Genomic DNA, 16163 nt, shown 5'->3' on the forward strand with positions numbered 1-16163 from the left:
AAAAAACTTGCTTCAACCAATAATATTTTCATTTTATTCAATTTAAAAAAATTCTCATTCCCATTAATAAGATGGGCATCATAAAATAGGTCAGTAATTTCCTCCCTTTTAATTAAGGCAGTATGTCATAAAAGGAAACCAAGTTAAATGATGAGTCCATGAAAATCAGGGCCAATTCTCTTTGGGTTTTTTTGTCCCTTTCTTGCACTGCACCTTTAGTTCAACTCCCGTAGCAGTGATTACAGGTTTGGCCAGTTTTCGTCACTGGTTGCAAAAATGGAATACTCTGAATATAATTGAAAGCTCAGCCCTGGAACAAAACACAACCCGCATGATATATCAAAGTGGTTTCCCCAAGCAACTTGGATATTAAAGTCATTAAACAGAAAACACCTGACAGTCAGAAGAAAATGAAATGAAAGCAGGAGGTTTTGATCATAAAACCGCATCTGTTTGAGTTGAGATTGACGAACATATTGGATGAGTTTTGTTTTTGTATAGCAACATTTATATACAATGCAAATCCAATGTGCTGTACAGACACTACACACCATTTTTATCTATTCTTATTGTAGAGCTGTTAGATAAAATACTAATATAGTTTGCATGGGAGTTCTTCTTGTGGGATACTGCTTGAGGGAACCTTGCCCAAAAAATAACCTATTCAACGAACAGACAAACAATTATTAAAGGCTACTAAATTTATTTGACATTTCTAGTGGGAATCAGAGGTAAGGATTTACAGTTCTTCCTTTCTGTATTATAGATGCATTTTCTACTTGGGGCCTGCCACATCAGTTCCAGATAAATGGCATAAAAGTCATTTTTTAATGTTAAACCCGTCAAAACTACTAAATCCAATCCAAAAGGACCCAGCCAGTAAGAAAAAGAGAGGCATTTCACTTCTCCTATATCTGTACTGGTCAAACCTCTTGCAAAAACTAGGCCTACCTTTGATATCGCAGTGAATACTGTTGGAAATTAATATTGCAACTAAGGCTGAGGAATATGGAATGAAAATATATAGAGAAAATTGTTACTAGTAGTGACTGCAAGAAACCCTTAAAGTGGTAGTAAAATGGTCATTTGAGTCATCCGGTGCCACGCCGTTGTGGTGGCTAGTAAAAGAGGGAACTTAACATTAAAAACACCCTCATGGTAGCAATAGATGTCCCATCCATGTCAAACTACAGGCCTGTTTCTTTACTTCTACAATTCTCCAAAATTCTAGAAAAAGTATTCATCAACAGATTAGACAAGTTAGTTAATAAATATTTCATAGGATCACTTGGAGAGCAGTAACGCTATTGATCACAAACTACATTCAGTTGGAATATTCAGAGATACTAAAAAAAAGCATTCGACACTCAATCATGACATTTTAATACCAAATAATTTTAATAAATTTGAAAGGTGTCGGATCAGGAGGTAGAGAACTGCATTATGAGAGTTATTTAATTAACAGAAAACAATTTGTGATGGCAGACCATTCATCTTTATGCTTGGTTCTGGTATCCCACAGGAGTCAGTGGTATGTCCAAATCTATTTATTCTTTATATAAATGATTTATACAAAATTTCATGAATGTTAAATGTGCTTTGTTTCCAAATGACAAGAGTATTTTTGCCTTTGGAGGGGATTTACATTAACAACAAACAGGGAAGGGTCTACAATTAAATTTGTAATTGAAAAACATGTTTTGATAGAACTGAATGATCATTAAACGTCTGGCAAATTCCTGATATTAAGTAAGAATAAAGTAATAATTTGTCAAGCACAAATACTGATGGATGAGGTGCATGTATCTATGAAAAGTTTCTTGGGGTGATTATGATGAATTGGAAATCTTATAAAACATATACAAAGTAAACTATCAACAAGCGTTTCAATCCTAAATAAAGAAAACTTTTTCTAATCCTGCCATATCGAAATTACTGTGGAGAGTTCTTGGATAACATACAACGAAGTCACTGTCCATATAATGGACTGGCTATAGGGATCACACAGATACATAATTTCTAAAATCCAGAACATTAAAACTCACTGTACTGGATTATTTTCAAACAGCCTTTAGAAAGCAATATATACAAAAATGGTTTAAGAGAAAAGGTAGCTATAGTTTGATGGGGGAGTTGCATATAATGTATCAGGGTGTACAGAACAGGTTGGGAAGAATTTATGTTTCTCTTTGTGGAGTGAGGTTTAGCAATACGTTAGATGTGGGGCTCAAGCAATGTCCAAGCATGGCCTAGTATGGGAAGCGGTATCATCACATGGTATTCACAGGATAGAGGGAAGAACAAAGCCTTCAACGCAGGTTCATAAATGATCTGTGTATTGGCCAGTTCCTTTTTATTTTGTTTCAATTTAACTTAAGTATATGGTTATCTACTTTCCATCTACTTTTTTTCTCAATAAGGGACTAGCAACATTACAGGCTGATAGTTAACTGAGTAGTGGAAGGGTTAAATAAGATTATGCTTCATCCTAACCCTACCTGAACATCCAGAGTAAATTCTGTTGTTATGATTGTCTTGAGCGTATGGTAAGTGTCTCATTGCTTTTGTCATTTTTTTAAAATGGCTTTTTCACTTTTATTTTTCTTTCTTCTGGGATATGTCCGAAACACGGAATTCATGCAAAATTCCAAGTGGGAGGGGCTGGACACGAGCATTCGATTGGCAGTTAAAACGAATTGCACGAGTTTCCATCAAAGAATTGAGCGTTGTAATGTCACAAGACAGATTTAAAAAAAAATCCCACAGCAAAATACACTGATGCAAAACTTATTTGAATGTCTTGTTTTGTTTTTTGATATATTACAAATAGTTTAAGTGTATTTTTTCTTCATTTTTTTTTTAAATCTATTAAATTTATTATTTACTTTTTATTATTAAATATGTTATTATTACTATTTTTCAATCATGTTTCACGTGTTCTATGTCTATTAAAAGGCTTAAATATTTTTCATTCCATTTATTAAAAATTTCTGTGTCAACACTAGCACTACAATTGGATGTCAGGTGGTGGCCACAAATGATTCTCCTAGAGGGCCGACTTTCTGAATCCATAGTTATATATGAACGTAATAAAAACAAACAAAAGGCAATTCTTATTCATCAAAAGGTTAATGTATGTAATGTCGAACCTAGTGAACGTACCTGACTATCTTGGATGCGTCACTGTCAGACCTGAAAGATAGGAACAAAAGAGAGGATTAAGGGATTTTATTTTGTATGTGGAAATCAAGATGACACAGCAAAACAACCAGAGCCAACTACACAACGCATCATAAAATGCCTTACGTAACCACATCATTTGAATCTGCTGCACAAAAGCACCCAGGTTTAGCTGATTAAAGGAAAACAGCACTATGGAAAAAATCAATCCAGAATCAGAGATACTACTTATATAATGTGTCGCTCTACTGGCACACATTTAGGCAAATGTAGCACTCAGGGGCCAAAGCTATTGACACATAGAGCAATGCTCAATGTGAAGACCTTTAGTTTTAAGACTAAATGGCTTCTGTTGATACAACAAAAGATAGACTGCAGTTTAAAATGACCTCTAAGGTGCCAAATGAATCTTAGATTTGGTTGTTGAAGTCAACCCTACAAAACAAAAATCCATTTCTACCTTTGGATGTCATCCTCTCTAGATATTTCATGCTATCACCGGAGTCCCAACTTATTTCATCTCAATGACCCTAAAAAAATCTAGATGAAAATCATTACTCATTACATTAATAATATATAAAAAAATAAGGACTAAATACTGGCCATTAAAAAGCCCACAACCTAATCATAACTGGAGATATTCCAGGATAACCCTGCATACAACGAACTGGATGTGTGCAAACATCGAATGACCTGCTTCTTCTCCATGGCAACTGCTGACAAGGCTCACAGGCTTCAGTCGCCCAGCAGCATCATTTAACATGGGAGACCATTAAACGATAGAGTGAAACAAAGGCGCCACTGCCAACATGGCTGTGCTCCTGGCTTGCCATCAGTAAGGTAGCTCAAAGGCATAAACAACATATTGAAGGCACACAGAATTTTTTTCTGACCCAAACATTTGAATACGTTTGAAAGACAAAGGAAAGCATGTGAGAAACATCAAGATAATCTCTGTTTGCCTTTAGCGCGTGCAGCTGTTCCTTGTTTTCTCCACTTAATAAAGCACCGCCTAATTCTGTTGGCCTAAAGATTTTTGCCTTTGTTATATTACTACATGCCATGCCTGCCTTTGTGACCCTCCTACCGACACGGAACTTCACAGCGGCAAATGATCCCCGTGACTGTCGGTTCAGCAAATACAGTGGCACCTCTACATACGAGCACTCTACATACGAGCAGCTTGAGATACGAGTAAAATTTCGAGCAAATAATTATCTCTCGATACGAGAAAAATTTCGAGATGCGAGAAAGCCAGGTGTCCAAGACATGAGAGGCTGTTTATCATTGTAGCACACTTTTTTGCCGCATCTCTTTCGTGTATAACAGATATCTACAAGCACTGGGCGGAGCTTGCATTTTCCCGTGTGTTTTTCCCCGTAAGTCAATGCATAATACAAAGTAAACAACAATGGATCCAAAGCAAACAGGTGGAATGAAGAGTTGTGCAAAGAAAAGGCAAATGTTGACAATCAACATTAAGCACCAAATAATTGAAAAATATGAGAGTGGGGTACGTGTCAGAGCTTTCTCGATGTCACGGATGATATCGTGTCACTTGAAAATTCCTTGGGGCTGGAGGTTAAGGAGGCAGATGTGAATGATCTAATCGCCGAGCACCACGAAGAACTGATGACAGGATTTAATCGAGCTCCAGGAGAGTGAACATTTGGAGGTGTTGCGGGAACTCAGTAGCAAGGAGTAGGTGGAAGAGGGGGACCGCCTGGCTACAAAGGATATCAAAGACATGCTAGCGAAGTGACAATAGTTTTCTGATTTTGTAGAAAAGAGGCACCCTGACAAGCTGGCAAGTGGTCGCACGTTAACGTATTGGGAGGACATTTGTGCGCGTCATTTTCGAAATAATTTGAAGGGAAGGCAAAAACAAACAACTCTTGATGCGTTCCTTTTAAAAACTCCCGCTGAACATCCGGGTGGAGTCAACTCTCAGAGCAAAGGGAAAAAAAATTAAAACAAATTAGAATTCAGTTTTGTGTAAAGTTACATTAAACGTATGTTGGAGTGTGTCTGTATATATTAATCCAAGTAAATTTAAATGTGTTTGTTCTGTTACGAGTACGTTGCCGTGGAAAGTCCCCTCCCCGCCGCCATCCGTCTAATTTTAGTCTATTAAACACATTTTATTACTATTAAACCACTAGTTATGTTACTTTGTTAATAGATGGCGAATTAGAAGAAATAAAACATTCTTTCCAATCCAATATCCTGTTTTTGGTGTTTTCTGAGAGGGTTGGAACGAATTAATTTGTTTTTAGTTCATTTCAATGGGAAACGTTCTGTCAGGAGCGGCCAGTTTGTCCCCCCTGATGTGCCGTCAGAGAGCAGCTGCAGTCAATCTGCTGATTGGTTCCTGTTTTGTTATTTAAGGAGCAATGAGTCATAGTACCATTGCCGGATCGTTACTTCAGTTCATGCATGCGCACAGCATGCTGCCGTTTTGCTTTCCTAGCCATTGTTGATTTATTAAAGGATGTCGTTTGAAGCCAACTGCCTAGATTCAACTCCTGTTTCCCGCGGCTGGGTCCTAATATATTCCCGGTCGTGCCGCGACGACGCGGCACGATCGTAACACGTTCGTTCGAGTTACGAAAAGATCGACATACGAGCTCAGTCCTGGAACGAATTAAGGTCGTATGTAGAGGTACCACTGTATGAAAAAAAGATGTCCTAATTATAACATAAAGACGTAGATCACACTTTGGCATTCTCATCAGAGCGCGCCCCATTACTAGTGCGCAGTCAAGCTGACGCTGAAAACTGGAGCTAGGTCAATAGAATGCAATGAGATTCACTGACACACACAAGCCAGAGAATCCAGAGCCAATGCCAATTACTGAAGCTATCGATTGCTGTGTATACAATGCATCACTGAAATGAATGAATGGCCAGATCAAATCTTTCCTGTTTTTTTCTCCTCATGACACATGTCCATCATTTGGAATGTTTACTGCTCAGCAATGTTGAAATGGGTTAAGTAGAATTTAAGCCTTGGTAATCCACAACACATTTTCTTTGTTATGTTAGGACAGTGGACCCATCTATATTTACATTTAACTCATTGGCTGTCATTGACGACGCTAGATGTCCAATCAATTTCAAATGGGAGGGGCGAATGAACATTCATTCATTCATTTGCGCCTCACAGTTAAAAAAGATCTGCATTCAGAGCCAGTCCTACCAGTTTAATTGAATGTCCTATCGTCTTCAATGGCAGGGAATGAGTTATCTATGATAAATGATCATGTGAAAGAAGGTTGGTAAAAGTAATTTTCTCTATATATAATCTGTATATTCGTCAATGATAGATGAGAACCCTTCAGAAGCAAAAAACACAAACACACAAAGAACATGGTCCAGTAATGTTTGACCCATTTTCAAAAAATAGGATAAAGGGAGTGAGTGGTTTCACACTTCCCTAACTTTTCTCCCCCACAAAAGAGGAAGCTACCACCTCCAACTTCGAGGTCTCGTCTTAACTCCTCTATCCATTGCCTCACCACTTGTTTGGCCACCAATTTTAGATAGCGCCTTTAATAAAGCAAATGGCCATTTTTTTTTCTTTGAAAGTGAGCCAATTTTTGGCACAATTCTCCACCCGCTTCCTTTGACCAGTCAGGGCCTATATCTGATATACACACACAAACTAATAAATTCAAGGAAATGTGATAACGAGTAGATTTATGATATTGAAGGACGATCTGGGATACTCACATTTGATTAGCTGATACAGTACCACCACCATTTGTATTGCTAAATCAGTGGATTTAGAGTGTCCAATCAGCCTACCTTGCATGTTTTTGGAATGTGGGAGGAAACCAGAGTACCCAGAGAAAACCCATGCAGGCCCGGGGAGAACATGCAAACTCCACACAAGTGGACAGACCTGGATTTGAACCCAGGACCCCAGAGCTGGGAGGCTGACACGCTAACCACTCAAGCCGCTGATATGGAAATACAAGCTTTTATTTAGGTTTTTCTCTATCATTACATTTAAAAATAATAATAATTGTATAGATTCTTTATGCTGGTGTTGTCTGTATCCCTTTTATGACTTTGCAAGCTTAGCCTCATGTTAGCCAAAACTTCATAGGTCATCGGGATCTGCCATCAACTCCACGCGAAAGTTGCAAGTCTTGAAATAGAGTTTATACGTGATACTGAATCAATATAGTTGCCTGACCAAGACAGTAATTTGCTATGAATGGTCACGAAGATAGAAAAGTTCCTCCTAAAGTTAATCACACATTTGTAAAGCATTCTCGTAGAGAGGACAAAGCAAATTTGTCGAGCCATAAAATAAATGATTCCCTTATTTCACAGGTTTATTCAAGCAGAATCTCAAAGATAATGGATTTGCGCGAACAACTTTTTATTTATTTTAGAAAGAAGTACTGGCTACAGAGTTTAAATCTATCACATTCCCAAAAAGTTTTTAATAATGCAGCAAATGCCAAATCCCAGTGGAGGTATCACTCCACAGGAAGGCCCACTCAAGGTCCCCCACTGTTTAAAAGAGAGCATATTTATGCCACATTTGCATCTCAGTTGCTTCCTGAAAACAAAATGCTACGCCTCCAATTTTCAGCGACATGTCAAGCTCCATTTTGTTGGACATTTGATGGAACTGCCCGCCCCGAGTACATTACCGGGATGACCGTCCGTTTCCTGTTGTGGGGGGAGGAAACTGAAAGAGAACACGCAAAACCCTGAAAGATGCTGACTCAGAGTTTATCAATCTGCGTTTCTGCAAGAGTAAGTGCAACTGGACACAATTGCCATAACGCACAAGACTGTTCATTTAATCATACCTGCCTGCCTTGTTTCAAATGAACTAGAACCACACTTTCTGTGCAACAACTCAGTCCCCAAGGCGCAGGCGCTTTCCCCTCAAGTGTCTTTATCACCAGGGAAGGCCTGGTTCATGGTAGTAATTATACACCCACTGTTTATGAGCAGTGGTGGGCCTTGAGGAGTCACTTTCCGTCTTAATATTGCAGAGAGAAAAGAAGAAAGCCCAGACATTAAATTAAATGCATGTGCGGCTCTTTGCTTTGTTAACCCAGAGGAAATTCTTATAACAATAGACTGTTTTTTTTTTACTGATAAAGCACTTTTAAAGAGGAAACAACACCCAGATATTGAAAATATACAATACAATTTTTCCCAATCCAAACCCGTTATGGAATCAATCAGCGGCATTGGCTTCTTTTGTTTTTTAATCAGTCTCACGGTTCGCCAGCAAACAATAGAAAAAAAAAAATCAATTGGCGGATTCAGGTACTCGAAGAATTTATTTATGTTTCAGGGGGCGCATGTTGAAACTGCCATCTCGTAAGTGCAACGCTGTGTGAACTCTCAGCCACAAAATGCCAAGCTAATACGCTGTCAGTGGATGCAAGAATGTTTGAAACAATGATGCAGGAATATCCACATATGGATTTCCGAAAAAATGATGCACTTAGATGAGCGTGGGTGTAATTTTTGCAACATAGCCGGAGCAATTTTTGCGAACCTGGACCCAGGAGTGTCGTGTACTTGCGACATTTCAAAGATAACAGTAGTCTCAACTTTTAATATTGAATAGCATGCATAGTCTGGTGTTATGACGACTTGAACTAGGCTAGGAGGCTGGTGTGGTATCCCTATTCAAATAAAATGGAGTTCCATTCATTTCAGAGTTGTCCAGAAAAAGAAACTGGATGCTCTTACAGCAATCTTGGCAAAATCTCCCAGGAGTGAATGACCCATGTTGCCGCGACTGGCTTAATCTTTGGGGACAGATCCCATACCTTTTATGTAGAACTGGGCGATATGCCAAAAATTGTTATCACGATAACAAAAAAATTTATCAGTCGATAAAAAAATCATCACAATAACCATCTTTTTTGTTTCAAATTGTATGTATGTATGTATGTATGTATGTATGCATGTATGTATGCATGCATGCATGCATGTATGTATGTATGTATGTATGTATGTATGTATATATGTATGTATATATGTATGTATATATGTATGTATATATGTATGTATATATGTATGTATATATGTATGTATATATATGTATGTATATATATGTATGTATATATATGTATATGTATGTATGTGTATATATATATATATATATATATATATATATATATATATATATATATATATATATATATATATATATATATATATATATATATATATATAGTTCATTGTCCACCATGTGGACTATTCCGTCAACTCAGTGGCAATGCAGTGTGTCATTGTGTCGAAACGATACGTGATGCCTCATTTACCCATCACTTGTATGTACAATGACAATAAAGCTTTAAATTCAATCAATTCAATTTCAGAATTAAAGGACATCCATCCACCAACTTTTGAAACGCTTATCCCTGTCAGTAATTGGAGCCTATCCCGGCTGGCTTTGAGCGAAAAGCGTACTACGCCCTAAAACTGGTTGCCAGTCAGTTGCAGGGCACAAACAGACAGAAAACCATTCATACTCACAATCACACCACCACTGAGTGGTAATAGATCCAACTCAGCTTGGGAGAACATGCAAACTTCAAACAGGTGGACTGACCTGGATTTGAACCCAGGACCCCAGAACTGTGAGGACGACGCACTAACCAAATCGATGCCAGCAGTTGCACGTCAAATACATTGGCCCTTCGCATCATCAACTGCAGCCAATGAAGGAAAAAAAAAAGATTTGTTCTTCTTTTGACTAAGATGCACCCTCCCACCAATTTGTTTACTGGTAGGCGTCCAATCCATTCAAAGTGGGTGGGTGGCAAGAAATGATTGTTCTTCAATTGGCAAAAGCCCCCTTTACGAGCACTTTTTAATCTTCTCTGAGACCATAGCGGAGCTGCTCCAGCCAATGGGGAGCGACTTCATTCGTCACGGAGTTTTAACACATTGTTTCTTGAGTTTTTCTTAGTGTACTTAATGCAGCTTTATTCATTGGTTTTCATAATGGTCACCAAGAAAGTTATGGTGCAAGTGAAAAGTAGCCACATGATGTTATCAAATTGTTCACGGGTATTGCTCTCACTCAGTGAAAAATGCCTTACACATTTTAGAAAAATGATGAAAAGTTGTCAAACTCAATCATCTTTGGATTGATATTTCACTAAACCTGATATAATTTTAAGTTGTTATTCATTCACCTGTGCTTTTTTACTCAACTGCCAAACGTTTGCCTCCTCCTTCGCCCTCAACTATGCACACACCCATCCAACCAATGGGAAATGTCTTTGCAAGTCTTCGCCGGTCCCACCTGCTTGTTTAGAACCAAAAGACAATTGTTGCGCTATTAAAAAAATCTCTTTTGGAAAATGGGTTAGATGAGAAAGGAAATTTTCAGTTACACGCATGCGGACCCCACAGCTGATATTGCCTCTGCTAAGTCCACACTCTCAGTAATAGGCATCTGAGCATGGTCGGGGCTATGTAACCATGATATAGATGCAGAATCATGAGCTCCCGCCAAGGTGGAAGCCTCGCCACCACTTTGGAATGCAGAGGTTTGTGCTGCTATCTCGGTGCGCTTCAATTGTTTACGCCTTTCCCAACTCGATACGAAATGAGAACTCCTCTTTTTTGGCATAATTGGTGAAAATGACGGTGCAAACGTATGTAAAGTATGGAAAAAAGGAATGTATAATATATAAAAATATAATAAATAAAAGTGACGGTCAATTTCAAAAGAAAGGCTGACAAATTTTCCCTATATAAGCAATGTTTGGGTGTTATTCTTGGCAAAACACCAAAATCACCAAAGTGAACATATGACGAAAATGCAACTAACTTAAATCACCACAAGACAGCAGCAGGCTAACATATTTCAGGTCAGGCATACTCATCGATAATACTTGCTCAAAGCTTGAGTTTACACACTTAGAGAAGGTAAAGAAATTCAATCACTCGTCCATTAGTATCCGACAGCTGTTTCTGGCCATCATAATGTCAACTCTCTACGATGCAGGGTTTGGACAAAAGTAGCGGGAGAATGTTAACATAAAACATCCACCCATCCATAAATCACGCTTTATCTATTTGTGCGACCCGAAACACTTTTTTTTTCCTGTTGTGACGGAAAGACTCGGCAAGACACGATGGTGCTGGACACGCTGACCCAAGACGCCTTTCCACATCATTAACAAACGTCATTTTGGGAAGAATTTCCGCCACCGAGTTTCCAGGTGCACACACACATCCATCCGTACATCACGCTTTAAAACGATTAGAGAATAGATGACGCGTGATTTGTGGATGGGTGGATGTTTTATAACTCCCGTCAAGACAGAAAAAAGTGTTCCGGGACCACTTAGAAACTCACTGGCGGACCAATCAGCCACGCGGTGCGTTTAGGGCACATCATGTAAAAACAATGATTCGTACATCAACTCTGCTTTCAGCTGTAACAAATAAAAGTTGAGTTTACACTATTAGAGAAGGAGAAGAAATTCAATCGTCTATTAGGATCTGACAGCCGTTTCTGGCCACCATAAAAAAATTCAACTCTATGTTGCATGGTTTGGACAAACGTAGTTAGAGAATCTTAACACACACACGCGCATAAATCACGCTTTATAAGGATTATAGACAAAATTGGTCAATTTGATAAGTAGAGGTACCACTGTATTCTGTTAATTACATCAACTTTTCACACTGAATGAATTACATTATTTCGGGATTGAAGGAATCACATCTATATGGGTCATTAAGTAAAATACCAACAAAATAAATAAAATGCATATTTCTACCAAAGCATTAATAGAGGGGCATAGAGCCTATGCCGGGCCTCTCCAAGGAGACCTTAATTTCCAATAAGAGACAGCAAAGAAACATAATACCAGAAAAATGGCATTTAAGTTTTTTTTTCACTCCTTGATTTGAGATTAAATTTTGGTCGTGGGTGTGGGCCAAGAGAAAATTATACATTTTAGGGATTACATAAAACGTGTAAACTATTTTTCAACACTTATTTCAAGCTTTCTTTTAAGATTTGGTGTCAGGACAAGTAAAATTCATCGGACACTACTCATTTTAGTATTTTGTTTGTAGATTATTTATAATTTGAAAATTGGAGGTGATTTTACGTTTCAGTTTTGGCATGACCCCATTACAGTTTTATCAAATCTATGTGGGGGAAGGAAAGAGGCGGCCTGGTTGGTGAAACTCCACATAACAGGTTTTACGTACATAAAGACCATTAGCTAAATACTGTCTTGCAAAATCAATGATGTCCAACATCTAATTAAAATATAGTTATGAATATGTGAGGCCTCAATTTATTACAATTAAGATAAATAAATACAGCAAGACTTTGGTCCTCAACAAACACTTCAGCCCCATGCGTGGTTTTCCAACTTACCCGAGCAAGAAAACATTTGGTCCGAGTGAGTGACAGCTATGAAATGCTTTAAGATTTAAGCTGTGATGGGAATGAATAAATCTGAGCCAAAACTTCGGTGCCTCATTCGGTCCTGCCACCAGAAGAGTGTCACTAAACAATCAATGACTTGAAGCTCTGGTCAGCTATAACACCTCACTCACACTGACAGCATCATTTAGGAGGAGTGTGAAGCTCAACATTCTGGAGGCATACTTCATGTTTATTGTCAGTATTTAATAGGAACCAGAGGGCTGCGGCCAGGATAAAACACTTCAGTATGTAATTTCGAGCCTTGCCTTTTGATGAGGGATATGCACGTGTGCTTCCGTATGTGTTTCTCAGCCCAATACATCACTGGAGTAGATCCATCATGAAAAAAGGCTTCCAGATATGAACATGATCTTTATTAATCAACTTATAATTACAGTTTGAAGTGTGTATGGATTTAGTCAAGTTCTCTGTTACAGTTTGGGGCACAATAACCGCAGCCGATTTTAACTAATTTAGGACGAAAGGCAGACAAAGGCCAGGACTACTCGCCAAACAATTATAGGGCATGTTGAGTGACAACCATTTGTTGAAACACTTTGGGCTGGCAGCATAAAAGTCACACTCGATGTGCTGTTACTGCAATAATCACTGTGCTAAAAAGAAAAAAAATGTAAACTGTGTATGTTTTCTCTTAAATAATGTTAAATTCCAATGCAACAAACATTGACACATTTTGTTACATTGGTTTAAAAAATTAAACATGTCTGAAGAAAAAAAGGATTCCCTCAAAAATAACTAAGCATTAATTTGGCTGAAAGCAATGAAATTGTGTTCTCTTTATCTCAACTACAGTACATGATTATTGTTGTTTTCAGTTCACATTGCTATTTCCTGTTGAACAGTGAAGTGTTCAGCAGCAGGTCACTTACAGCATCTGCTTCCTACTGCAAAACCAAAACAACACTATGCAGTCACCATAGATCCATGACACAGCTAAATGATGAGCTGAACTTGCCCGAAAAGATGCGACAAAGCTGGGGGCATTTTATAATAATAATAAAAATGATTTATATATGTGGTCAATATGTGATCAAGGGTATTACCTAAAATAATATCAATAGATTTCCACATTGGCAGCAAGTTTTTTATTCAACATCTCGATCTAGTTTCATCAACATATGCTCAACTCAGCCTTTGCTCATCTCCACAGCTTGCAAAAATATCTTATAACTCAAACTGCACATTTTACTGCAGTTCCACTTCCCATTTCTATGCTCATGGTGAATATGAAAAAGAAACCACCAGCCGTTCATGCGAGTCACTTATGTGAAATGTTTACACAGCAAACTACAGCCCACAGTTAATCTGCATCTCAGAAATGCCAAAGCCACCAAATATTGGTTGTCACAAGCCACACTGTCTCAGGGGGAGGTTTGTTGGACATCCGTCTCTGCTGACCAAGATGTGTGACCACATCTGTGTTTGTGTGTTCAGCTGTTGACTGCCTCCGGCTCATCATCAGCAGTCCACATAAACACTCCACTCCCACCTGGCAGTCAACAAGCGGCCGCTTCTCAAGCGTTTCCATTGGTAGCGCCTGACAGGTTGTGTCTAACTTAAATAGACCATCAGCTCAGTTTGTTAGATGTAAGTTGAAAGATTGGACAGTAACCGGAAGTGGTGAATGAACAAAGGCAGGAGTTTTTGCGCACGGCGCCCTCATCCATTTACCGTATTTACTCGCATATAAGCCGCCGGCGCATATAAGCCACACCCCAAAAATTGCCTATTTCTCGTGTATAAGCTGCCTCCTGATTCTCAATTTTCACCTCCATATTTATGGTATTAATAGGGAGTACAAATGTGTTACTTTGAAGGGAAAATCTAAAGAAAAATCATCACACGTGGCTTTTCGAGAAATTGTATGAATCAAAAGCATAGTATTAGGGTCAATATCATAAGTTAATATGCCTGTCTTTTTAAATGCAAAACATCAAATTACTCAATTTGAAAAAAGAAATAAGTCTATCTTGATGAGAACCCGATTCTTTTTAGTGACATAAATTACAATTTTCTTACCATAAGTTTATGATGTGGCGGCCAAATTGCTTCTAATGTCAAAATATCTCATTTTTTTCGATGCTTCATATTACTGCAATAGTTGTCACTTTCGAACAAAAAAGAAAAAGAAAAAAATCAAAGCAGAATTTTGTTTTATTTCATAATCGCAGACGTACAATCATTTCCTTTCTGTGTTCCGAAAGGGAGGGTGGTGTTTGCACGTGGACAAATTGAAAAAGGAAGTAACGCAAGCACAACCAGGAAATATGCCCATAGCGCTATACGTAATGTTCCCCAAGTCTCTGGGTGCACTAATAGCATACACATTACGCAGGTATCAAGGTTTATATTTTAATGATCGACCGCAAGACCTTTGATCAGCCTTAACTATTGTGATGTGTTGACATGGTAAACGCTATGGTCAGAGCACGTACCTACGGTAAGATGGAGGCGCCCCGAGCGAGCAACAGCAGACACAAGTAAGTGTACTCACGTCTGGCCAGTCTGAGCACGTTTAACTACAGTAAGATGGCCGTGCCCCAAGCGAGCAGTGACGGGAACGGGAGTTTTTTCACGTTTTATCCAAGGTACCATTTATTTTATTTTTTCCTTGAATTATATTCATGGACGTCAAAATACATTTAGTTTAGCGTTTTATCTGTTTATCTTTACTTTATTTTGAAATAATCGGCCGCATTTTCTTGCGTCTTTTTGTCGTGGCGTCATTGTGTCATCGTCATGAACTTGCAGTTTCGTGCATGTCCTGTTTTTATGCGCATATAAACCGTACCCTTGATCCAGTCATCATTTTTTGTCTGACAAAAGTGGCTTGTATGCGAGTAAATACGGTAGTTTCATTGTTGTGGCGGCTGGCATTTCAGTTCTTTTTCGGAAAAAAATGGTTAACGTGTCATGTACGCAACAATAGTTAAGATATGTGGTGTAGAAAATTGCTCCAACACGAACACTGCTAATATACTATGACTCTATTCATTTCTGTCGGATCAAGCGGTGAGCTGAGTGAATTGAGTCCATAAAAGGAAGTGGACCAGCCGCTAAGTAGCCTATTGAGGTTTCGATAAAAAATTTGGGCGGAAGAACCCTTTACCAAGTGACAAATAATGTGTTGCCAATGAAGAGTTGCTGTCAAAACAACAAGACATTAACCGGTGTTGCACCAGTAAGAAATCCCAGCTTTAATATTTTCAGATAAGTTATTATCCTTACTGGCCTGCGATTGGCTGGCCACCGGTTCAGGGTGTCCCCTGCCTGGTGCCCATAGTTATCTGGGATAGGCTTCAGCACCCCACACGACCCTTGTGAGGATAAGCAGTTCAGAAAATGAATGAATGAAAGTTATTAGCTTGTCATGCTTGGATGTAGAATCAAGAGGCTGATCCGCTTCCAATTTCGTATTCCAACTTGTCGCACAATAAAGACAACAAGTCTCGGCTACTCTTTTCTATTGAGTCAAATGCTCTCTGCCAGAATGCTCTCCCTTGAATAAGTCATC

The 16163-nt window shown here is 38.6% G+C and overlaps 1 protein-coding gene across 3 annotated transcripts in view; it reads right to left on the reverse strand.

Moving 5' to 3' along the window:
* LOC144079760 (IQ motif and SEC7 domain-containing protein 1-like) overlaps positions 1-16163 on the reverse strand; it is a 128236-nt gene that overhangs the window by 102050 nt on the left and 10023 nt on the right. For all 3 annotated transcript variants that reach the window (XM_077608312.1, XM_077608321.1, XM_077608366.1), the window contains exon 2: positions 3163-3192. In XM_077608312.1, the coding sequence (XP_077464438.1) occupies positions 3163-3192 (30 nt within the window). The remainder of the gene's footprint in view (positions 1-3162; positions 3193-16163) is intronic.

Source organism: Stigmatopora argus, chromosome 1 (genome assembly GCF_051989625.1).
Source record: "Stigmatopora argus isolate UIUO_Sarg chromosome 1, RoL_Sarg_1.0, whole genome shotgun sequence".
NCBI classification, from domain to species: domain Eukaryota; kingdom Metazoa; phylum Chordata; class Actinopteri; order Syngnathiformes; family Syngnathidae; genus Stigmatopora; species Stigmatopora argus.